Source organism: Cryptomeria japonica, chromosome 2 (assembly GCF_030272615.1).
Source record: "Cryptomeria japonica chromosome 2, Sugi_1.0, whole genome shotgun sequence".
In the NCBI taxonomy this organism is placed as follows: domain Eukaryota; kingdom Viridiplantae; phylum Streptophyta; class Pinopsida; order Cupressales; family Cupressaceae; genus Cryptomeria; species Cryptomeria japonica.
In genome coordinates, this window is record NC_081406.1 from 471,839,720 (window position 1) to 471,867,064 (window position 27,345).

At 38.3% G+C, this 27,345-nt stretch overlaps 1 protein-coding gene across 1 annotated transcript in view; it reads right to left on the reverse strand.

Moving 5' to 3' along the window:
* LOC131051058 (MAR-binding filament-like protein 1-1) overlaps positions 1–25,738 on the reverse strand; it is a 48,650-nt gene extending 22,912 nt beyond the window's left edge. Inside the window, exon 1 of the mRNA XM_057985446.1 lies at positions 25,186–25,738. Coding sequence (XP_057841429.1) covers positions 25,186–25,459 — 274 coding nt within the window. The 5' untranslated portion in view covers positions 25,460–25,738. The remainder of the gene's footprint in view (positions 1–25,185) is intronic.
* Positions 25,739–27,345: the final 1,607 nt, after the last annotated feature.

A 27,345-nucleotide genomic window follows, 5' to 3' on the forward strand; every position in this document is an offset into this window, starting at 1 on the left:
GATGTGATTTGCTGTTTCCTTCAAGGGGCCTTACGCTTCTGAAAGTTCAAGATTTGCTAAACTAAAGAAACTTTTCAAAAAAAATAACAAAAGAGTAGGGTTTGAAAGAGGTCTAATCTAATCTAACCCTAAGAATGACTTCGTGTGAACAAGACTTGGCAAGATTCAACCAACTTCAATTTTGCCATAAGATAACAACTCAATTGAAATTGATGCGATCTTCTAAGGTAACAAAATGATATTCAATGCATCAAAGATCAAAGATACTACCACGAAGGTACATATCCAAGATACAATAATGATTGAAGATTAAGGGACTCAAAGTATTCTCCAGTCGACCACGCAAGGCGTTCCTACAATCAGCAAGAAGCTAGTGGTATGGAAAGCGAATCCTACCAAAAATCAAGTCTCACACTATGTCCTTCAGATTAACACACTACCTTGATTGAGCATGATTCAAGTAGATTAAACAACCATGAAGATAACTAAGAAAGTTGCAACAAAACACCATAACTTCAATATTTTATTGATTTCCAAGTCATCATGTACAACAATTGCTTGAATTCCTCTCTTCAAAACTCAATCTTGCTACAAAATAAAATTGCTTCTAGCTCTAATCTCTCTCTAATACAACAAACTCTCTGATATCTAACTATTACCAAATGAAATGAAAAATGAGGGTATAAATAGCATCCTCAATTACAATGAAAGGTCCAGATTGAAAGTAGATCAACGGTCAAGATCATGGCACCCAAACCCTAATTAGGGTTTGTTACAAATGGCCTCCTTTTTACTGAACAATATTAAATGCATAGCCAAATATTAAATTTGGCACAAAACCCTAGGAGACATAAACCAATGACAAACAAGATGCCATGTCATCTATAACAACCTTTCATCTAGAATCTTATTCCCTTTCCAATGTTCTTTTTTGGCATATGCAATGAATCTTGTCACGATTCCTTCGATTTCTGCAATTGGAATCTCAGGAAGATTCTTCATACTTTCTTCCAAGTGGATGACTTGATCGAATGCATCTAGAAGAGCTGCGTCCCATGAAGGTTCAAGTTCCTTTGTTCTTTCAATCAGGAGCATGGTGGCAAACATCTGATCATATTGCTCATCTGTAACATTTGCGTCCTTGCAAAAGATGACCTTGATTCTATCCTCTAATTCCTGCATATCCACATTTGTCTCGACCTCGATCCTTCTGCCAAGAATGGTACGTAGTACCTCAAATACTCTGTCCTGGATCGGATTGATCACCTCCTCAACTTGGCTACATCTAGTACTGATGTCCTCAAAGAAAACACTCTTCATATGGAGTAAGGTTGACCAATGAAACAAACTGTGAGATTCCCCATCCAAAATCTTCTCTTGCACTAAGACCTTCCTTGATGTGTGTCTAATAACTTTCAAGACAGGAATGATAACATCCTTGGTATGGGCGAATGCAGCTACTGTTATCATCAAATTGTGGATTATATCAAGAACCTGGATAGCTTGATGAATAATCTTCATCATCCTTGTTACAAACTCTATAGCCACTGTATGAGATCTATCCATCCAATTACTTGTACGTTGAACCATATTCCTGAATCTTTCTGCCTCATTGATTGATTGAAGTGGAAGTGCTTGCACTGGTGATCTAGCTGGATCCTGACGTCCCAAAGGTTCATTGATGTGACTGAAATATGTCCTCCATGCACCGACCTCTCTCTCAAGCTTTCTATTCTTCTCCATTTCTTCTCTAAGCTTGTCTTTCAATGCTTCAAATGAATCGGTGGCATCATCCAATGTCTGCTCTGTTGTGGATGGTCCTAGCTCAAATGTCTGTATATCATATTCCTCTGCTAAGATCTCACCTTCATATTTGTCTACTGCCGGTGTAGCTATCTGTAGTTTTCTGGATCCAGTCTCATCTCGAATCATCTTGGACATCTTGGTAGCCTTCCTCTTTTCTGTTACTTCATGTGAGCATCCAACAAGGCTCTCTAAATCAATTGCATTATCTTCGTCCTCTACTACGATCACCTTGGTTAATCTTTCCTTCAACCAATCTGGGATAGCTGACCTTGTCTCTCGAACTTGAATTTCCTTATGTGCTACTTCCTCTTGTCTGGGAGGAGATGTCATTTCATTGTCCTCTTTACCTTCATCTAGCTCATAATCTTGGAGAGATCCATCTGGTGACCCTTGCTGTGCCTGTCCTTCTTCCTGCCTGTCGTTCTGTACCATCGACTCCATGGATTCTTCCACTTGAAGTGTTCTCTTCTCTGGTCTAGAAGAAGTACCGGATGATCGATCTCGGTTGGCCTCTTGTTTCTTCTTGGAAGATTCTCTCTTGCCAGGTCTCTCTTTCCTCTTTGAACCTCTTGGATGGAGATCGCCCTCACTGGCACATCAAAGGTTACCTTCACCTGAATTTCTAGGATTATGATTGCCTTCACTCACACTAGCTCCACCTTCGGCTGGTTTCTCTTCCAAAGTGAAAGTCATAGCTATGCCTTGCTCTCTCAACTTCTGATGTTGTACGTCAACCCATCTGCGAGTACAAGACAAAACTGGAGCCATCAAAGTATCTAGATCCACGACCTCGGGCTCATTCCAATCTAACCTTACTGATTTGCTTTCTCGATCATATGATGACTGGATATGTCTGCCACTGTCCTGAGCTTGGTCGGCCACTCTGTAAATCCTGCATTTCCTGATGAAATCCAAAGGCAATCTAGAATGCATTTTCCGTCTCACTTCAAGATCATCTAAGAGATTCATCATAAAATCTTCTATTTGGTATTCATGCTTAAACTTTCTGCCGACCGTCTCCTCTAAATGTCCATGTGGATCAAAGCTTTCCCTCAAAGCAAAAGATGAAAAAGAATACAAGGCTAACTCCTTCTCTGCGTCATCCATAGCTAAAGCATTAGGACATACCTCAACTGAATTACCCAAAATGATAGGTACTGGAACTCCATTCTGATGTCTGTGTCTGAATGCCTTCGCATATGCTGCCAACTGTCTTGTCACTTCAAGTAACACAATTCTGCCTGTCGGATATCTCGGCAACATGTATGGTGGTAAAGGACATCCATGTACTCTAATATAAGTGAACTTCGAAAACTGAATGAACCAAGCACCGTACCTCTTTATGAATTCCTGTGCATCCTGAGATAATCTGTTGTGAATCCCTCCTTGCAATGTCCGTGTGATGTTCATCGTGAAGGTATCATTAACTAACTTGTAGTTGCTTCCTGGCGGATGATGCAAGTAGGCATAGGAATCACAAGCTCTGACCTCGCCGGGTCCTCTTCCAATCACTCCTCTGTGAGGTAGTCCTGCGTACTCAACACTCCTAATCAAGGCATAGATGACATATGAACTCATGTGGAAGGACTTAGTAGCCTTGAGTCTCCTCAACTGTACGTCCAAGCAATGGCTAATCATCCTAGCCCAATGTATCATACCTTTCCCTTGAACAATCACCTGGATGAAGTAGAACATCCACTTCTCAAAATAGAAGGCGTGAGGGGCTCCTGTAACTTGGTTGAGCATCGTGATCAAATCTCTGTACTCCTCCTGGAAATCAATCCTGTGTGGTGTGTTTGGTACCTTGCTCAGGCGAGGACGACTCTTGAGTAACCAGTTCTTATTGATGATGCTTAGACAAGCATCTGGATCATCTTCGTACATTGACCTGGCTCCTTCTATGCTCTTATATATCATGTCCCTGTGCTCTGGAAGATGGAAAGCTTCACTTATAGCTTCCTCTGAAAGGTACGCCAAAGTGTTTCCCTCATTGGACACGATTGTTCTGGACTGTGGATCATAGTGACGAGCACACTCGATCATCAACTCATGGCACTGAACAGCTGGAGGAAAGCCGGCCGCCTTAATGATGCCACTTTCAATTATTCTCCGGGCGACAGGTGATGGCTTGCCAATGTAAGGGACCTCTCGGAACTTCTTCGTGCTGAAGTTGCCTAAGTTTGTATCTCCAATGTTGCTCCACTTCGACACGATCTTAGTCTCCACTTCTTCGGTCTTCTGATCTTCTTTCATGAGAGCTGAACGACTGGTGGATGCTCCCGCCTTCGGGGTCGCCATACCTACACAACATTTCATAATGAGAGACTAGATCTTGCAATAAATAACATAGATTAGAGAATAAATTTTAGGAAACTTTATGATAAGTCTTTGAGTTATCATTTCCTAAAAAACGATCGAGCTAGGAATTCAAAATTCAAAATTTCAAAATTTAAGCTATGACGATCTAAAATTAAAATTAAAACAATAAAACCACATCGCCATACCTCACTAGAGAATTAACTCTAGAATGCAAAATGGATAAAATTCGCCTAGGCAAAATTGACGTTAGATAGCTTTGATGTGATCTTCAAATCAACGTTCCTCTTATCAACTTCGCCACCCTTCAAGCATTTGACGTGATCTCTAATGCATTTGACAAATTCGCCACCTTTGGTATGTCTTTGACGTGATCTCCTCTAAATGATCGATCCTTTGTCAATTCGCCCAAGTGAAAACTAAGTTCGCACTCCTCAAACACAATTCGCACTTTCTCCTTCAAGATCGCATGTAAGAGATGATAAATGATGATGTGAAAATGACGATCTTCATCTCCCCTTTATAGGCGCTTCTCACCATAATTACCTTAGGCCGACTTGTGAAAAAATAAGGCAATTTAAATGATTTTTAAATAAATAATAAAGGCCGACCTCTAAAATACCAAGCGCTCCTTTTGATTTTTTATTAATTTAATAATTAATTATTAAATGCCTTCATTATTATTTAATAAATTCGATTTTTCTCACAAGGCAAAAAAACAATTAATTAATTAATACCATGCGCCATTTTTAAATGCTTTTAATTAAATATCGATTTTCTTAGCATTTAAATAAATTCAAAAATGTGTTTGAGCGCTAAAATTTAAAAAATGCAAACCTTATCGCCCTGGTCCCTTGGAGAGGGACAGGAGCGATCCATCAACTTGTCTTGATTCTTGCAATTTTTTACGTCCAAAGTCTTCATCTCCACGTTGCATTTGGCATTTTCATTGGGTCCTTCGAGCTTGATTAACTTATCCTTGCGATTGAATGTCTTTAAATGTGATATCGCCCTGGTCCCTTGGAGAGGGACAGGAGCGATCCAAGTGTTTTCTCCATTTCAAGCTCATCTTAACGTTCACCTCCTTTGTATCGCCTTCCAAGCGATGTTTTAAACCTTGTGCAATTTCGCTTTAACGTGATCTTTAAAGGATAACAAGTGTTTTGGCAAATATCGCCCTGGTCCCTTGGAGAGGGACAGGAGCGATCTTGGTGTTTTCTCCTTGACCTTGCATCTTCGATCCCAAATTTTCATTATGAAGGATAAACAATGATATTCTTTCACTCCACTTTCATTTCGCTTGAATTCCATAAGGTATTTAGACGTTGGGAGGATCATCGCCCTTGTCCCTTGGAGAGGGACAGGAGCGATCTTGAAGCTCTAGCTAAAACGCATCATCCTTCAACCTTGGTTCCTTGTTCATTGCCTTTTAAAGGACGTCCTTGATCTTGCGTGAACTTGCCTTGACATGCATTTGAAGGAAAATGAAGGATCCTATGCAAATCGCTCTGGTCCCTTCCTGAGGGACAGGAGCGATATAGCCTCTTTGTTCAATTTGATGATCATTTAACGTTTAACCCTTTTGCATATCACCTTGTTATGATGCCTTAGACCTTGTGTGATCCGCAAAAACCTTGACCTCACATGATTTTTTGAGAGATTTAGCCAATATGATTAATATCGCTCTGGTCCCTTGGAGAGGGACAGGAGCGATCCTTGTGTCCTTGATCAAATTTGCAAACTTTTGATCTTTGTTCTTCGTTCATTACCTTCCAAATGGCATCTTTGACCTTGCCTATCCTTGCATTGTCTTGATTTTGAAGGAGCATGAGTGTTTTAATAAAAATCGCTTTGGTCCTTGTCCAAAGGACAGGAGCGATATAGCTTCCTTGGCTCAATTGCTAACATTTTGACGTTCAAAACCCTTGTATTTCACTTTGTTAAGACGCCTTAGACCTCTTACCAATTCGCATGATCTTGACTTAACGTGATTTTTGAAGGAATTAGCAAATATAATAGATATCGCTCTGGTCCCTTCCTGAGGGACAGGAGCGAACTTAGGTGTTTTGGTCTCATCCTTGCCTTCTTCGACTTGCTATCGCCTTCATTGCATAAAACGAAGTCTCTTGATCCTTCTTGGTCGCTTGATATGTGATAAACTTTCAAAATTTATGCCTTTATGGAACTTTCGCTCTGGTCCCTTCCTGAGGGACAGGAGCGAAGTAGGGTATTTGGTGCAAATTCTTCAATTTGGTGATCTTCGTAACTTTGTGCTTGGTTGAGATGCTTCGAAACGCCCTTGCCACTTTGTTCTTCGCCTTGGAGTGTCTTGAATTTGAAGAGGAGGCAATGTAATCATTATATCGCCCTGGTCCCTTGGAGAGGGACAGGAGCGATCTTGCTCTTGTAGACTCCATCTCACATCATCATCTTCGAAAATTATCTTCAACGGATCCACTGTACCTCCTTTCATCCATCCATGCCTTGGGATTCCCTCAAACTTGGCAAGAAAATCATCTATGACAAAAATCGCTCTGGTCCCTGCCTGAGGGACAGGAGCAAACTTCAACATTTGGGTCCCTTGTTGACGTTTCATAATATTCAATTTGTCTTCAACGGGTTCAACTCACTTCCTTTCTTGCCTTCAAACTTACAACTTGCTAGATTTTTGCCCGAATTTTGCCTTATGAAGGATTTCGCTCTGGTCCCTTGGAGAGGGACGGGAGCTACAAAGAACTTCGCCCTGGTCCCTGGCTGAGGGACAGGAGCGATTTTTACATCTTGGGTCATTCTCCTTCACGACGGTACCTCAAGTTATATTCATTTGATAAAACGCATCTCTCTGGACCTCTTCAAATCATCAAGTCGTTAAAATCCTGCAAGTACAAGGCAATATTTGATTTTGAGCTCCGGTCCTTCACTGAGGGACAGGAGCGATCCTACTCCTTCAAGCCAAAATACCAAGATTTTACAAGTTTAATCAATTCACGAGGCAAAACAAATCATTTCCAATGCCCGGGATCAAATATCAAAAAGGTCAAAATTTGGTCAAAATTCCTCAATTGGATACACTTCACATTTCATCATCAACACTTAGACAAATTTAAGCTCTGTACTCAAAAATTCCAATTGAAAATAGACCATTTTGGCGAATTCATTGCATTCAAAATTTGCATTCTCACAAAAGAAGCTCAAAAAGCTCTCAAAACTGACTGGATTCTGGCCTGAAAAGACGGCAATTAAAACCCTAAGGCTTGACCCTAAATCCAGACAACTGACTGACTAACAAAACCCTAAAAAACGAAGCGAAAGGCGAGCAAAAAAGAGAGGGGGTCCCCATTTCAGATGGGGCGATGTGTGAAATGGTCACAACAGGTTGCAGGATAGGTGGACAACTATGCTAATTACTACTCAATTTTAGAGTCAGATTTGCATAAAGATTCTAAACAATTCAAAACCCGCATACTGTGGAAAAAGCAAGTGTAAACTTTTAGCATGTCAGGTTTTTGTGCCTAATCCTGCCTGTCATATTGGATCTTAATACCAATCTTGATCACTACAGGATTAATTTTGTCTTCCTTGTGTGCATTTATTGCTCAAGATAACAATCCCCCACCTTCGAGTGGTGTTAAGATCTTTTTAATGTTTTTGTCTCAATTTCAAAAGCATCTACTAATGCAGGGGTGAAGGGTGAAGCTCTCAACAACCATGATCCCAAAGAAAGCAGACAAGTTTGTGTGTGAATTCTTTCACAATGTAATGATATTTTTCCTAAGAAAGCCAGCCCTGATGTAGTTTCACAACTGCTTGAATAGTCACAAGTTTATATTAGTAGGATATTTTGTTGTTTGAATCCCTTCTGAAAACCTACTCAAGAGCTGAGTCCAGGCTACTTGGCAGCTGCATGGGATCAAGTTCAAAGCTACTCAGAACAAGAACAAGGATTTTTCTTTTTAGGTTAACAACACTGAACATCATTATGTTATTGCTAAGCATGGCCTGTGATTTGTTAATAACATTCTCCTTATTTTTCTCCTTGGATGTGAGATTTGATAGCAAATAAGGATGAATGCAAAGTCCAGTTTTGGATTGAGTTTCCTGATTTGCCTTTGCTTCTTGGGCATTTGCTGATGGGGTCATCAAATCGTTCAGGAAGTTTCTGCCATAAGGAAAATAAGGTGTATTTTGCTTCTCCATAGAAACCCTTGCATTGAGGTAGATTTCTCCCAAGGTATTGAATCTATTGATATTCGAATAGGAGGACAACAAATCCCCCAAAGGCTGTTTTACATTAATGTTCCTAAAACTTACCTTCATTGTGATGCTACAGAACATAGATTAGTGATTTGCTGCTCACGGCTAATGCTCAGGAGGACAACACATCTCCCAAAGGGCGTTTTAAATTAATGTTCCCAAAACTTACCTTCGTTGCGATTCTATAGAACATAGATTAGTGATTTCCTGCTCACAGCTAATGCTCAGCCTTTGTTGGTGGCTAACTCTGCCACCAAAGTAGGAAACTTCCAAAGACAACCATCGACGGGAAAAGGAGTGCTTAGCATAACAAAGAATATGCCAAGGCCTCTAATTTTGCTTCTAAGTCAATGAGAGCAGTTGGTGCATTAAAAATGTCTCTGGCCCCACTGGTTCTCAAATAATTGTACAATCTTTGACTTCCAACATTCCCAAGCAGCTAATCTGCTTACAAGCTCTTTGGAACCAATTGCTGACATTCATCCCTCGCAGCTTCATTCAGAGGCAATGGAGTCAACATCCAAAGCATAAATCATTGTTTCTTCCACCTTGACAAGTAGAAATTATTTACAATGTTCCCATAATCCCTCACCACCATAGGAGTAAGGGGAGTTTGTACAAGAAAAGAGAGCTCATTTTTAAATTGGTAATTTTATGCATGGGAACCAAAATCAAATTTTCACTAAGAGCTATTCATTCTTGGAGGATTTTAGAGGAGAATATGACCCTTATGCTCTCCCATGATTGTGTTCTCTTTGAATGTGCATAGTCTGACTAACCTTATCCATAAGTGCATAGTGAAGGTCATTTGTCAAACTTCCCAAGGAATGAATGTTTTATGCCTGCAAAAAATTAAGATCACCAATTTTTAGTTGCAGACAGCACTTGAGGCCAATTGGTTTGGTGACATATGCTACATGTTGGACCACAAGCAAAAATTATGTCAAATTAGCACAGCAAAACCCCGCTATCAGAACTGGCAACCTACCAAAACAATAAATGACAAACTAAAAGTGTAAATGGAATTCGATTACACAAGTTTAAAACAAGAAAAACAGAGAAAAATAAAAAATGCTAAATAGTCATCAAAACACAGGAAAACAAAATAAAATAAACTACAATTTTTTTTCATGCCAAGTAGACTGCATAGAAAGAGAAACAAACTTGAATTTAAGGCATGATCCAAATAGTCATAAATAAAGCTTTAATGTTGCCAATTACTCTCAAACTTTCCATAAGTATCGAATTTTTCAATTTTAGTCTTAGTGTACAAATTATCATATTCAGAAAAAATTGGAGAATATAAATTGCCTAAAACGAGACCTAACACATGAGATTACACGCTGAGTATATATTATCATATCAACCATATTTTCCCAAAAGGAAGACCTAACATGTGTCATAAATAAATTAAATAAGATAAGTATTGTAAAATGGAGACTTTAAATTTAAATTCGAATTCAGTATACATCTAAATATAAAAATTCATGAGACAAAGAATCAAACTATAAAATTTAAAACAATCAAACAAAAAAAAATTAGTTGGATGCATGGAATGGAATGGTGCAATAATACCAAAAGTCTCCAATTGCACATCTAGTTGCATCATGTGCATCCTTGTTCCAACCCATGGTCTCAAGCGATGGTTGGGAACCAAGAGAAGTGTGTGGCCAAAAAAATGAATCCATCCTAGATTTACAAATTCTAGGACCAAGGCTAACACTCCCACTAGCACTAGCACTAGCACTAGCACTAGGACAAAATGGAGGCATGTAAGAAGCCTCTCCAATACCACCAATGCACGCTAGCTCCTCACACATGCAAATTGGGCTTTAAAACCCAATTTACATCAGTTTGCACTTGTCACATGCAAACTCGATGTGCACCGTTGCATTACACATGCGCACCAGATTTTGAACCCAATGTGCAACCTTCCAAAACATTGCATGCCAAGTGTTCATCGAGTTTTGAAACCCGATGAACATGTTTTGCACCATAAGCCCATCCTATGTGCAAATCGGGTTTCAAAACCCAACTTGCATGTATAATCTAGTCTTAGTGCAAATTGGGTTTCATTTGCATGTTTTGCACTATCCTTTGTGCAAATCAAGTTTTGAAACCCGGTTTGCATGTTTTGACCTACCTTAGTGCAAATCGTGTTTTAAAACCCAATTTGCAATTTTTTATCCAAAAGGCAAAAAATTTCTAAATCTGGGGATTCTTCAATTGAGTACTACAATTCCATTCCAGATGCCTGGTCCTACACATTGGGACTAGATGACTCTAAAGCACAACCTACCTTGCAATGATATGAAGATTTTTTGAAGAAGGATGATGATAATGAAGACGTGTCTCTGGACACTTTGTTTATTTTCATGTTGTCAATTATGTATTATGTAATTTGTTTATGACATTTTACATGTAATTTTGTAAAATTGTAATTGCATGTAACAACACAAATCAAAGTCAAATAGGACTTTGTTATTGAATAAATCAAATTTAGTTGCAACTTTCTCTCTTTTTGCTCATAAGCTCTCCTCTATAAATAAGAGGGGCTTCTTCGTAAATATCATCTTTATTTATATGCATCAAACCTATAATGGTGAAAATTAGGGTTTCCACTATTAGATGTAGTAAAACCACTAATTTTGCTTAAGGACCATTATATTAGGGAAAGTTAGGAATTAGATAGATCTAAACCTAATAGATCTAGATTTTGATCTAATTCCAAGGGTCTTAAATGTGCCTCTTCTTTCCCTTGAGTTGAATTGAATTTTTGAAAATGCTGAAATTAGGGTAAATGTGCTGGAATCGAAGTAAAAATGCATAAACAGTGAGCTACAATCATCGGATCGAGCCACAAACCTAGATTTGAGGGTTATAAGAGTATTCGGACTTGTTCGTAGGAGCTACTGATTCGTCAAGACCGGCGTGGTGGTCGCTCTAGCCCTCCGCACTTTTTGCAATCCAATGGGGGATCGAATTGTCACTGTAAATAAAGCTTATTCTGAAGATCGCACCTCCATACCTATTCCTGTGCACACTAGAGAAGGGAAATAGGTTGGGAATATGGGTTTGCCTAATTCAAACCTCGGTTTAGGAATTAACCTTGAATGAAATATTGCAAATACTTGAAATAAACAATGGAAAGATATACCTCAGACTGATAATGATGTTTTTCTTCTTGAATGTAATCACATATGTTGTATGAAATGGCATGAACATGACAAAACCCTAATCACACACACATGCTTGCATATGAATGATGTAATTTTGCTCCACAATGATTGAATGAAGGATATGCAGCCTTGAAGATCCCTAGAAATGCTTGATGATGAACACTTCAATGCTTGAATGCTTTAGGTCGAATGCTTAGAGTCTTAGATTCAAAATGAGTTGAGAAGAATGCCTTATATAGGGATTTCATAATTAATATCACCTTTAGGCCAACCTAGAATTAATATATTTTCTCATGGGGCTAAATTTGAATAAGATAAGACTGCCCAATCATCGTCTCGAAATTCGAGGAAAAAAAAGTGGGACCGGTGTGGTGGGCGCCCCAATCCCGACCAACTTTTTCCAAATTTCTAGCGATGCGAGTTATCATGATTCTAATGCTAAATCCAGCTCGATGGCTCAACCCAAGATGAGTAGATATGCAGAATATGCTTTGAGAGTTGAAATTAGGGCAAGATTAAAGAAAAATAGGATAAAATGATAAAGGGCACACCTAGAAATAAGGGGCCAAATAAGAGTGTGATGATGTAATAAAGTGGAATAAGCCCCATAATATTGAATTAAATATTAATTAATTACAATAAAGGTCCTATAATGCATAGAGGAAAGGGAAATACCAAAATAGGTGCTAGGAGAGTGTGAAATTGGACACACTAATAAAGGGTGTACAATTTACGATGCTACAAAACCTCTGCTAGTTTGAAAAGCAATTCGAGACTTTGCACTTGAGTTGTAATTCGAAATTTTCAATCAATATGTAAAGCAGATTGGCATCCAAACTTTATTTTGGATTTAGTGTGTGGATGAAGTGAGATTGTTCTTAAGTCCTTGTTTCATCAGATCATATTAGTTGAATTGTGCATTATTTAAAAAAAGTCAAATCTAATTTTGTAGACTTTGTGCTACACTATTCAAATTGAAGATAATTGTAATTGATAGTAGTTGAAGACTTTGAGCTATTTTCTGTTACAAATTTAGAATAGTTAAATTGGGTTTTGTGTGAGAGACTTTGTGTTGCACGTACATCACAATATTGTTAGTTTAATCAATTGGTGGAAACAACAAAAGACTTTAAGCTTGCATTAGTTTCTTATTCTTAGTTATTAAGGATTTACTGTTTTGGATATTGGTTATTGTGGCCCAAATTAGTATCTAGGTAATAAGAAGTAAGTCTATTATGAAATAAGAGGATAGAGAGAGCACCTATCTTGAAAAAATAGGGTAAGGTGATGTTGGTGTTTGTTTTATCATCTACCAAACATTAGGATAGGATACCCGAAGGTATTCTATCCTCTCCTGAAAAATCACTACTGATTCCAAGGTCTATATGTGCGAACAAGCGACTTTAGTGGAATAGCTTCTTGGGTAGTGTATGCTGAAATTTTCAAGGGGGACTTACATTTAACAAGTATTCTTGAACTCCTGGACTTAGATGGATTTAGCAATTTTTAGGCTCTTCTTCTTTTTTGGGGGATTTTCTAGGATTTAGACTTTCAAAAGAAAGGAGAAAAGAGATAGGGTTTAGGAAGGCTAATCTAATCCTACGAATTCTGGAGACGGTATCAACTGGATGCTTTCGAGAAACCAAACCTTGCTTCGCCACACTAGGGACAACTACACAAGGCCGGTGCAATCTTCAATGGGTTGTGCTTATGATCGAGATGTTGGGATGCACAGGGGATGGGCTCAGACTAACTTTGCACGGTAGAATAGAAATCATCCATTTACCAAAAGTATAAGCGGAAATACACCATCAATTGATACTTATCAAATCCTTCATTCAAATTAACAACAATGAAAGAAAATCTAAATTATTTCTAACTAAGTGTTGAGGCAATTGAAACCATGCAAATCATTCAAATAATAGAGATTACAAAGTAGCGCACATGCAATATATTATCTGGAAATGACCTTAAGCAACAATACATCAAAGACCTCACACTCTCCAAATGAGAGGAGGTAGCCTTATATAGTTTTCAAGAATAAATGAACGGCCAAGATCAAACAGTGATCAAGGGCCCAGATTGAAAGCTATAAACCCTAATTAGGGTTTCCCAAAACTAACTACCCTCGACCAATTACATTTGGGACACTTGTCCTTCTTGCTAAATATGAACCATCAATGAAAATAGAAGGTTGTTGCATTGTGAAGTGTGCCCTTCTAGAAGCTTCTGGATAAGTCAGGTTCATCGAACCTGGACATGCTGACTTGGAGCGATCTGATTGGTTGGAAAATGACGAGGCGCCACCTCAACGTGTTGGATGTCTTTCTTGAATTCTCCAATTTGTGTCAAGAAATCGTCTAAGTATGGAAATTTGATTCCTTCTTGTCGCCATTTGATTCTGCTTGGGAGCTTGTCTTTTTTAATTCCTTCAAGAGATGAAATTCTTCAAGAAGTTGGAAGTTTATCTAACTTTTCCATATTTTCACCAAGTCTGAGAACTTTTCTTTCTTGATGCCTTGAGATTCTTTCAAGTGCCTCGAATTTGGAGAAGAAATCTCTTCGCGAAGTATTTCTCATACTTAGCCAAATTTTGTCCCTCTCTATGCTCGAACGAACCTTGCTCGTGGTCCCGTTTTCAATTTTGAAATTGGCTCGAAACTCCATTTGTGTTTTCTGTGATGATCCTGCCTTCAATTGCCAATTTATGTTGCGTGGGAGGAGGGTTAAAAAGCTCTGGGTAACCCCTTGCAAATATGAAATGATGCGATCAAGTTGTTCAGGCATTCGCTGTGATCATGTCCTTCTTCTCGATACCCTGACATGCCTTCATCATAATTGAGGAAATTGGAATTTTCTTTGTGAAACATTTCCCATACTTAGCCACATTTTGGCTATCTTCACGCCCGGATGAACCTTGCCTGTGAACTCCAACTGCGATCTCTATGATGATCCCGCTTCTATGTCCTCTTGCGACCTGTAAAACCAAAGGAAAATAAGTTAGAAATCTATCTTGGATTAAAGAAAATTGAGGCTGCGAACGGCTAAGTGCTTGAAAAATTTCACTTCATTTTCATACTTAGCCATAAAAACTGAAATTTCATCTTCAAAACCCTTCAATCTTCAAGGGTGGTTGTGATCGTAAATCAACACCAAGTGTTATAACTCCAAAAATTTCTTATACTTAGCCGGAAAAATGATTTTCATTCTCTAGAAATTCGAATTTTACCAAAAATCATTTCTTAAACTCTGAAAAATACTTAGAAAATTCATAAATCTGCGTCATGAATTCCATTTCACCTTCGAATGGATGGAAGTAAGGCTGGATTTTCTCAAGAACACTCAGGAAATTCAAGGACGATTCAATAACTCTTCCTTATGCTGGTTGTCTTTCTCAAAAAAATCTATGAAACTTTTGTCAAAAAAGTTTATCCAACCTCCAACACTGTTCAAAACTTTCTCCAGATGATCTTCAAACCGAAAATACATTACTAAGCTCTCGTTAGTAACTCGAACTTCTTGGTGTAGAAATGAAGTTTACAACTAAGTACTTGTAAATAAAGTTAAATCCTCAATCAGAAACCCTTAAAATCTTCCAACTCATGTTTCCAATTTTAACTTCATTCTTTAGGAAAGTGTTGTCATGTTTCCAAATTCGAAGAAAATATATTCCAAAAGTTTCCAATTTGGCTATAAGTTCGAAATATTTATTAATCTTCCAATATTCTCCTTTTGAAAACTTTCTATTTTGGATTTAAGTTTGAAATCTTGAAGGATTTTCATGACATCATTTTGTATTTTCGTTGATTCTGTTTGACTTTTATGTGTAGGTGGACTTTTTGGAAGTTTATCTTCATCTTCTTCAAGTTTTGGCAGACTTTGCTTACCTCTCCAAGGTATGGCGGAGTTTAGAGGGCCTTCCCCTATCATACTTAGCATCTACTTCCTTGGGCGGAGTTTAGAAGGGTCCCTTCAACATGGAGGGCGGACTTTGAGCAAAGCTCAATCAAGGCGAATTTTTAGCTAAGGCATAGGGCGGACTTTGGAACACACCCCCTAGGCGGACTTCTAAGACATCTCCAACATGGGCGGACTTCTAGACCTTTGCATCATTTTGCTAGGGTAGGGCGGAGTTTTGATGGGTCTCCAACATAGGGCGGACTTTGAACTTCACCCCTTGGGCACCCCACACACATGGCGGACTTTAGAGTGTTGGCCATCATGGCCTCTTCCAAAACATGGCGGACTTTGAAGGGTTGGCCATCAACATGGAAGGATAGGGCGGAGTTTCAAGCCCATTCACTTAGCAGCACCTTGGGCGGAGTTTTGGATGACCAGCACCATGGGCGGAGTTTTGGTGAGTCCCCTTAGGCATGGCGGACTTTGGTGGCACCTCCTACATGGCTCTCTAACCTTTGGCAGACTTTAGACTTGGCTTCATCAAGGCGAAATTTTGGCTAAGGCATGGGGCGGACTTTAGACATTGCTCCTTCATGGCCTCCATCAAGGTGTAGATTTGACTAAGGCATGGGGCGGACTTTGAAGTTAGCTCCCACATGACCTCTCTTCTTGGGCGGACTTTGGTGAGTGTTCCTTCATGGCCTCCATCAAAGTGTAAATTTAACTAAGGCATGGGGCGGACTTTGAAGGTCCCTCCTCATGACTCTCCTAAGGCATGGCGGACTTTGAAGTTAGCTCCCACATGACCTCTCTTCTTGGGCAGACTTTGGACAAGGCTTCTCCATCACTTGGCATGCTAGGGCGGACTTTAAAGAGTGCTCCCACCTTGGGCGGACTTTGAGGCGCTCTCCACATGCTTGGGCGGACTTTGAAGAGTGCTCCCACATGCTTGGGCGGACTTTGAGGCGCTCTCCACCTTGGGCGGACTTTGGTGGTGTCTCATCTTGGGTGGACTTTGGTGGTGTCCCCAACTTGGGCGGACTTCTATCATCTCTCCTGGTGGAGTTTTAGACTTGGCTTCTCATCACTTGGCATGCTTGGGCGGACTTTAGGCTACACTCCCACCTTGAGCGGACTTTGGAGACACCTCCTAGGGCGGACTTTAGGCATCCCTCCTCTTGGGCGGACTTCAAGCATCTCTCCCATCTTGGCGGAGTTTTGGTCTACCTCCCAACATGGCGGACTTTTAGACATCTCCAACATGGGCGGACTTCTAGACCTTTGCTCTTCAAGGCAGACTTTTGGAGGCTCTCAAGAGGGTGGACTATATATGAAATATAACATTTAAGTATAAGTGGTATTTCATATATATTGTCAGGATGTTTGAGAGTGGTTTTGGGCCTCTAGGACTAATAATGCAAAATCTAGTTTTTGGAGGATTCTCCAATTTTCCAGACTTAGTCAAATTTCAGGATCAGGATGACATTCCAGACTTAGCCAAATTTCAGGACATTTGAGGATCAGGATGATTTTTCGAGCCGATTATCCTTTGAAGGTGCCAAGACCCCCTAAAATATAGGAACTTAGCTTTTTGGGTCAAAACTTGAAAATTTTGGATCGCGGTCGAAGCAGGTCAGTGGTACAAGTGTAAACCCTAGGTTTGCATCCCGAAAAAGCAAAAAGCCTAGAATCTAGGGATTTAGCTTTTTTAGGTCAAAACTTGGAATTTTCGAGTTCCGATCGAAGCTGGTCAGTGGTACAAGCGTAACCCCTAGGTTTGCATCCCGAAAAAGCAAAAAGCCTAAAATCTAGGGATTTAGCTTTTTAGGTCAAAACTTGAAAATTTTGGATCGCGGTCGAAGCAGGTCAGTGGTACAAGTGTAAACCCTAGGTTTGCATCCCGAAAAAGCAAAAAGCCTAAAATCTAGGGATTTAGCTTTTTTAGGTCAAAACTTGGAATTTTCGAGTTCCGGTCGAAGCTGGTCAGTGGTACAAGTGTAAACCCTAGGTTTGCATCCCGAAAAAGCAAAAAATAGACATCCCTAAAAAATAGGAAAAACTTTCTAAAAATAGCCATACCGAGGATCGGGCTGAAAATGCCAAAAACAAAACTTCCTAAAAAATAGGAAAAAGCAAAAAAAGCAAACTTTCTAAAAATAGAAAGTTGTCCAAATTCGTCCAAATCAATTGCAATCTTCGTCCTTTGGCCTCTCTAAGCACTCTGGTGGTGTTCACACTTCGGAATCACATAACTTGCAAAAACTAACTTTCAACCGTCAGGGCCTGAAATGCTCTAAACTGGACAAGGCTTGGTGAAACTGCAGCAAAAGGTCATAGGACACTAACAAAACCCTAGAAAGCAAGAAAAGAGAGGGTCCCCATTTGCAATGGGGCGATGTGTGAAAAAGGTCACAATAGGTGAGTGTTTCGCCCATTGAATAAATTAGAGAAAATAGTGTAGTTTTAGATACTAGTTGTTGAAGTACCCCAAGAAGGCAGCCTCCCCTTCGTGAGGAGAGATATAATCTCACCATAGCTGTGGCTGAATCTACCATTTTGTAATCAACAACTTGATTACAAAACATTCAACCAACAGAAATATAAAAGGGAGAAAGAACCTCATTTGAGAGGGGGAGATATGGAGGAAGAAAATGGAAAATAAGAAGAATAAACATTAAATTCCATAAATCAGACTCGGACCTTACTGGAAAATGAATAGAATAAGCATTCAATATTAAATAAGGAAATAAGGCAATAAGGACAGACATCAGAGTCATTTGTGCAGATCTGATTCTGAGTATATCATGGAATATTACACATTACAATCATCGAACATTAAGAAAACACACAAACACAATCACACCCAAGAAGACATTTAGCAGATCAAAGAACAACTAATTCTGATAAAGAAAGGAAATCCAGATCAAACCTTTAGCCATCCAACAGAAAATACATCAAAGGAATTAATCTTCAAATCAAACTTAATACAGCAGTCTGATATTATTTTCAGATCTGCCCTTCTCAGCACTCTATATCCTCACAACTGCTGGTGGTATATATATACATATTGCTTATGCATAAATAGATAAATGCTTAAGTGCATAGTTATGTATAAGATATGCTTGACTGTCTGAAATCCATCTTGTAGGAAGGGCCTAGGGTGGAAAAGGAGGGTTATAAGAGGGTTATCTAAGTAGGCCACCCTAGAGTTGACCATATAACTGGCTCCTAGGGCCAAGAAGGCTCTGATATCAATCTGCTCTTAGGCTTAGATAGAACAACCAAGAAACCCCTTATGACCTCTGCCCAACTCCGCAATCATGGCACTTGTCGTTAGGAGGATGAGACATTGATAGGGAAAGCAAGTACAAGCAACCCACTAAGTAGGCCACCTTGGTGGATGTCCTTATTGATTGCCCACCGAGGCCAAGAGGGCTCTGGCATTCACTTCGCTCTTGGGCTTAGAGTAGAAATGGCTTTGGGTGGACCTATCATGTTTCTTCCTCCAAACACTTCGCTCTTGGGATTAGTGTAGAAATGGATTTGGGTGGACCTATCATGTTTCTTCCTCCAAACCCTAATGTGCTTGTATGATATTATTGATAAATATATGAGTAGGATGTGATCTTGTCTAACCCTAATAATTGGAAGTTTGAGTATATAAATGTGTATATGTTTCTTATGTTATGAATGTAGGATTCAAATTCAGAATCACATTATTTAAAGAGATATTTTACCTAGTAAGATGTAACCCTAACCTTAGTTTGTTGCAATTGCAATTCTAGGGCAAATTAAGAAGGGGACATTACACCCAACTTCTATCACAACCTCATCAAGTAGTGAAAATATCAAGTAGATTGAAATCACTTTATCTGATGCATTTGCTGATTTCATGAAGACTACACCATTATCCGATTCAACAAAAAAGTTGATCAATGTATGGTTCCTTCTATCAATCCATCCGTTGGACATAATGTTGCAACCTTTAAGCTCCCACTACTTGTATGGTCAACAACTATCTTGCTAATATCCTACACTACCTCTCTCAACAAGTCAACTTTAAGGCTCTCATTGGATGGAGCCTTGAGATCAAGACCTGCAATGGGAATGGCATCAACAATAATTTGTCAATAAGGAGAAAAACAATAAACGGGATGCTTGAACAGTACAATAAAATTGTTATTGCCTTCTTGCCTATATATGAACAGTTTTTTATCCATTCTATACTCTTCAATGATGGTTAGGATCTAGGCATGGTGCAAGGTGCAAAAGACGCATCCATATTTTTCCACCAATAATAATTTTTTCAAAAATGTTAGTGTGGCATCAGAAGAACTATGCCCTAATGCTAGAAGTTTCCTCTCATTCAAACCAACAACTACATCATAGTCTCTAGGTAACCATGTCAATGAACCAATAATAGTTTTGGCCTTTTTTACCTTGCTTTCTGCATAGGCATCAAGGGACAAATGTTGGGTCGCATCATTAAGAAAGCTTTCACATCATGTCCTAACAACTTTTTACGATGCCATTTGAAATGATTGATTCCCCCAGTGCTTTCATTTCTCACAAAAGTTGTATTTCAACCGATTTGAATTGGGACCCAGTGTGCAATAAGCCCATGCAAAATATCTCTCGGCATGATGAAACATGGACTGAAAACGCAAACACATTCATACCCATTAGAGTTAATTAAAAAGTTATACAAACAGTGGCCTCTAGGTTTTGTCAAAAAATAAAAAATGCGTAACATCCCCAAATGACTATAAAATATAGAAAAAAACTACTCCTACATCTACTAAATTGTAAAAACAAGAAAAAACTAACCCTAACCCTAATCTTAAACTTTAAAATATGTTTACATATTAGGGTTAGCCTTAAAAAAGAGTATAGGTTTATGATATTATGCATTGTTGGGTTATTGCATTTTTTATTTAGTATATAGATTAGTTTACACTATATAGTTAGATTAAATAAATAATGCTAGTTTTATGATAATAAAAAAATATTGTTAGTTGTTAGCTTTTTAAAGTTTTTCCCATAGGAGGTTATTCACGGGAATATATTGGCTTTATAAGCCACTAAAATGTAATGCAAAGATCATCCAATTGAATTCATAATCCATTATATCTGCATTTTATTGTGTTGTTCATCATGTAAATCTGCAAATGTGTTTTTGTGCGCACCATATCAAAGCGGAGGATTTGGGTGAGGAAAGTATTACATCTGTGTATCCATGAAGACAAGGAATGTTGCACTTTAATTTCTAATGTCTCTTGTGATAAAGTGATGGTAACAGTCGAAGGAACATCTTAGTGAATGAGATATTGCAGTAGTGCAAAGGATGGGAAGCAAAAAAACACCAGCACATGAAAGAAGACTACACTGATCGCGTGAAAAGGAAAAAAGATAATCGGTGGGCACGAAAATTGCTGCCAGTACGAATATAAATTATCAATTTGAATCTGACACTACATATAAGTAAAAAAATTATAATTAATTTGGTTGCTGTGAGAAAGGAATGAGTTTAGAATTTCTTGAAGTGGCAGACATTTGACAAATGTGGCAAAATATACTGAATTTGCAGAAAAGAATTGCATCCCGTATGTGTGTGTAAAATGTTTGGCAGATACACTAGAAAATACAATATTTTAGACCACTTACATCTGCTGAAGCATGGAGGAATGGGAAAGAATGGTAGCATTGAAATTCGTTTAAAATTTATATGTTTAGCATCTTTTGCTTAAGTGAGCACTGTTGTATATAAATTCAAATTGCATTGGAAAGGAACAGCTAGAGTAGTCTTTAAGGCAGTTGAGATTACCAGTTGTATGAAACCACATATATTGGTGATTTCAGTTGCAAAACTGCCAACAACTTTGTGTTGAATCTATTTTTGTGTTATGAACTTATCAATCATTTGAAGTGATACATTTTTCAGGAGAGAAAAAGTTGTGATTTTCTTTTGGAAGTTACAAGGATTGTGCTTACATTGTAGGTAGAATCAAATACTTCGTCAATTTAGTAGTTATGTGGTCACACATATTTATTACATTATCTGCACTACATCTGGCAGGGATTTGAAGGCTCCCAAAAGAAAAATAAATTGGAGGTTGGAAGCATTGGAGGATGGAGGATTTTTATCATCTTGATCTAACTTCTTGCTTGAAGATGATTCATTGCAAGAGAAGCGCCTTTTTCTATCTGTGTCCTTTCATGGAGCAAGGAGGGGCTTGGACTTTCGTGATATTTCTTGTGGGTGCAGTTAATGTATCTACATTAGTTGTAGTTGTTTTGTACAGTAGAAGAGGGATTGTTTCCACATCACTAGAGGAGGGATATTAACACACTCAAAGGAGATGTGGACTCTTGTAGAAGAATTGTTCTCTTATGTGCAATACTAGAGGAGGGATTTTGACACACTCGAAGGAGATATGGACTGTTAGAGGAAAATTCTTCTCTCTTTGTGTAAGGAGGATGGGGACACATCATGTTCTCTCATGTTGTACAGATATTTTACAAGTTTTACAATTAGGTGTAATGTCCCCAAGTTGGAGTATTCCAGGATTTGCCTAAAAGTAACAATTCCAACAATATAATTCATTTTACCAATAAAATTCTATAATTAACTCATCTAATAGTTATTGAACTTAAGAGTAAATGAACAATTAACACTAAATGAAATGATAAATAATATTGCTGCTTTGGACCTAAGCAATAGTTGATTCCTCAAACCAACCATAGTAGAGATTGGAGAGGAAAGCACGATAGGGCGCTCAAAGACTCTTCAGCACAATTAAGCCCAAGAGTGTGACATAGCACCCCTTGGCCCACAAATGGTAGGAAACCCCGTCCATCCAACATGGGGTGGCCTACTTAATTCATGGGAAATGGTCTGCTGCCTCTCCCAATCGTGTCTCCTTACTTATCCATATATGATTGCTTTTAGGCTATAGTTTCACTTCCCACAACCAACCATCATAGGGATTAGAGCAGAAAGCATGATAGGGCACCCGGAGACTGTTCAGCACAATTAAACCCAAGAGTGTGACATAGCACCCCTTGGCCCACAAGTGGTAGGAACACTCATACCTCCAACATGGGGTGGCCTACTTAATTTGTGGGAACTGGCCTGCTTCTAACCCCTAATGTGTTTGCTTCTAACCCCTACACGATTGCTGTAGGAGAATAAGTATATTAAATAAATAATTAAAGAGCATAAATAGATTAGCAAATGTCATTATTAATTATGTCAAAATATATAGAGATTAAATTTTAAACTAAATTTTCAGATTGCATACCACAGTCACTTGCTAAATTATAAGACTGCTATTTTTCTGAATGCTGATTACTTATTAGATCTGACCTCCTTCGATGAGCGCAGATTATATATAATGACTTCTGATCCTTTCTCTGCCTTCTCTCAAAGAAAGATCTGCTTTATATATCTCTTAAGAGGGGTAGAGGGACACATCGCTTTGCCAAGATCACCACCCTTCCAAGTGACGTGTCCCTTCCAACTGACCGCTACCTTTGTTTACATATATAAATTGCTTTATATTAAGAAGGAAGTCAGCCATGATTCTTTTCATATTAATTGATGTTTTGTTTACCTAATCACTGCCCTTTCTATCATTGATAAATACAAATTAATTGCTGCTCTCCTTATCATGGTCGGCCTTAATTATATAGTGATCGCCCTTTATTATTTAAACTTCTATATTGTTGCACTTGACTTATCAAAACCCCAAGTCGGCTCCTTAAATGAATTAATCCAGGTCGGCCTTCTTTATTGAATTGCAATTATTTTATTTTTATTTTATTATCTTCTTTCTTGGTCAGCCCTGCTCACCTGAGTTTATGGCTGCAACCCTATTTATATGGCTGCAATTTCCTGTATTAATGGGGACATGACATTAGGAGATCCACTGATGGAGTCAGTTTGGTGTTTCCTGGGTGAACGAGGAGCATTGGTGAAAATGCTTCATCAAAGTCTCCAAAAGAGTTGCTGTGATCAACTCGTGCAGTATTCCACCCTTTGTTTGATGTAATAAGGGGGAATCTTGAGTTATTGCATCTTTTATTTTAGATTAAAGTATAGTTAGATAAAATTAATAAACTAGTTTTATGTTAATAAACAAATATTGTTAGATGTTAGTTTTTGAAAAGTTATTCCCCTAGGAGGTTATTCAGGAATATATTGGCTTTCTAAGCCACTGAAATGTAATGCAACGATTATCCAATTGAATTGATAATCCATTATATCTGCATTTCATTGTATTGTTCATCATGTAAATCTGCAAATGTGATTTTGTGCTCACCATTTTAACATGCATTAGAGTTAAAAATTTAAAATGTTTTAAAAATAATGTTGCAAAACCCTACCTCTGTCATGTGACACTAGAGTTTGAAGGAGGAATGCCAAATGTGTGCCAACATGCCTTAGTTTGATGATCACAAAATGTCTAGTTTGGTGTTACCGTTTGCATTTGCCTGAGTAAGTCTGTAAACGTGTCTATCTATAATCCAAAGGACCAAAAGCCAAAAATACCAAAATTAAAATGTGAGAACTTTCTAACCAAAAACCTGACGCTATTATGAAAAAGCCTGCAAAAGAACATGAGTTGAAAATGTGTATTTTTCCTTCGCCCATAAGTTTTCGTCAAGTCAACCCAGGTTTGATAGGGCATTGACAGGGTTACCAATTACCCAAGTGTGACGGTCAGACTCGGCACAAGCAGATTAGCTTGCAGTAATTACTCACAGTTAACTGCATGCAATTCCTGGTTTCTGCTACTATGGCATGGGACATCTATGTGCACATTGTACAGTCTTTGGTATGCCAGAAAACCCTAAAAACCTGAGTATTTTGCTTACTGTAATGAAATCATTGATTTATCCAGGCAGTGAAAGCGTCCTCTACCATGGCAAAAACAAAATCACCTTTATCTCAGAAGCAGCAATTTCATCGCAACAGTTTGTGACATTCAATGATATTTCAGTTCTCAGTTTTTCTCTCTTTTGGCATGGTTTCAAAACAAAACCAACTTCCTAGATTGATGAAATGTTATGAAAAAACGTTATAAAACGTGTATAATCAATCTTATGTTGGTTTTATGCATTGTAGAGAGCTGTAGTTGGAGTTTTTTTTGTGAAATCTCTATGTCTTGGGACTGTCATAGCAACAGAAGCAAGGGAAGTGATATCAGAGTTCTTGGGGGTCGTTTTAGAGCTTAGACATAGGTGAATGAATTTTCTCCAGCAAGTCTAAGGATTGGGACCTCTTTGTAATGTCGTTACTAGAGTACTAAGTGAGATTGTGCTCACCTTTCAGCTAGAGTTTTCACTCAAAGAAGGTTTTTCCAGGCTATATACGTCGTCATTAACGTTGTTTGCTCTATGTTCGCTTCATTTCCCTGCCCAATTAATTCATTATTTAAACTAAGATTCAATCCGTTGTTAATGAACAAGTGTGATGAATATCATCCCTGTTGCGAATCAGACCCCCACTCTCAAAGATGCATCATCCACTCCAAATCAATAAATAAAGACACAGCAATGCAGAAATTGAAAGAGATAAACCAGAAAAAGGATAAGCAGATTGAGGAAATTGAATACATGAAAGTCCCGACAGTCTCTTAGCTTTCAATAAATTGGTGAATTATCTTGATGGATGCCCAGAATTTGAACTAAAAAATCTCAATCAAGAAACCACAATAGTAGAACTCACCGACAGGTACTTCTCCAAAGGCCCCTGACCCAAACACGAAAGGACTTGCAGAAAAGGCTAGGAGAGCCAGCGTAGACCTTCTGTTGAGGAAAGAGGAAGATGAGGGCCTCTCATTTTGTTTTCCCTCTATGCGACCACTGGCCGAGGCCTCATCTGACCGAGATGCTAACACCCTTCTGCGATTCCTGTGCTTTCCAGGATTAAAGAAAACCCCCTGCTTCTGTAATGTCAGGCTATGTAGGAGAGGAGGAGAGCATCCCACTAAAGAACCCATTTTCTATACAATTCAATTCAAATTCACAGAACTGCATGTATCCCTGTTAATTTCATTGATCACACGTAATAACAAATCCTACTCTCCTTCCATTCCAGACCAAACCTACAGAATCTGTAGAAAGATAATACTTTTTTACAGATTAAAGTGCGAAGCTTTGAATATTAAAAATTGCTTCTTGAGCGCTGCTTTGTGTGATTCTTTTCTTCATAAGCTGCGTAATACAGACAGTTATGGAGAGAGTACCAGTGGGGCTTCCCATTGTTGGAAAGAAGTACATTGTCCGTTTTGAGCTCTTTATCCGAGCTTGACCAATGCCAGTGAGCGCAATGGAAACGTGGCAAACGACATCATCAAAAGCCATTAAAAGTGAATCAGACCGCCTCCTAATTAATTCCATAATACAAAGACCACACGTAGCTACAAATTATATAAAAAAAATGTCTTCAAAAAGTCTTCCTATAATTTACTTAAATAAATCTAATTATTTAGTTTAATTAAGTTAGAGTGAGAATTAAAATTAAATATAAAACTTTAAATAACTTAATATAGTACTTTGAATATACTTATCTCAAAATTTTGAGAAATGTGATTTGGAATTCTTTTATTTTATTTCGAAATTATTTAAAATTTATTTTATTTATATTTTAAGTTGAAGAGTTTTTAGTGCTTTTTTTTAAATGAAATAATGTATCAATGTTCTATTAATTAGAAAATATAATAAACATTCAAAAAAAAAGTGGGTGGATATCATATCACATATCAATGTTCTATTTCCGTTCTTTTGTGTGCACTAGATAGATCGCTAAAGCCAATCATAGAAATTATTTGGAGGAATCAAGAGTCAACCACCTAAAGGCACCACTAGTTGATGCCCTTGCCCCCCAAAAGGCCACCTTGAAGTGGAAGCCCTCAGGGAAGGAGAAGAAAAGTGTCACCGAACAAGATACGAAAAAACACTTTGTCCACTAGAATGGCGGCAAGGAGCTTGAGACCTAGGAGACAGGAAGTAGGAGCTAAGAAGCTTTGGCCTTTGCATCAACCATGAGTAGGAGAACAATCTTGAGAGTAGGACGAACTCGAAGGAACTCTAGTAATAGTACATGGTGCATTGCCCTAGTGGTCAAGAATCTTCTAGAGGTGAGCAACCTTCAAGGGCACCTTACGAGCTTGTGCCTAAATCTATAAAAATACATATGATAGCTTTAGAAGAAAGCAAAACATTTTAATCAATAGCACAACAAAAATTACATAATTTATGTAAAAGTTGTAGAATAGTTGTAGAATACAACCTCATAGAACCCAGTGAATCCTTGTATGCAAATAACTTGTCACAACAATGGAAGATTCGCAAAACACAAAGATTGCTTTGAAAACCTAGAGCAAAAGAATACAATAATGGTAATCAGATAATGAATTACAAAAGGGATCAATCCTTATACAAGGCGATCAAACCTAAAAAGGAAAACCCTAAAAGAAATTAATAATTAATAATAAATTAATTATTAATATTCCTAAGTTTAGCTTCCTAAATTTAGCTTAAGTGAAATAGAGAAAAGGTGACTTAATTATTATATCAATATGATTTAATTAATTAAGTAAACTAATACATTTACTCTTACACCACCCCCCCCCCTTAAGATGAAGTTAGGGAGATGCTAAAAAACAACTAAGGACTAGATGCATGAAAGCCAAAAAAAATGGGTCTCGGCAACAAAGCCTTATGAGGTACCCAAGTACAATGAAATCTTTGTAAAGTGGAGAAAAAGGAGAAATCCTAGTGGGAACAAAACTCCTCTCCAAGAAGAGATGAAAGCTCAAGTGAAGGACTAAGAAGCCTCCAAACAAGGATGTTTCAAAAGATAGGAACAAAACACGAGCATGAA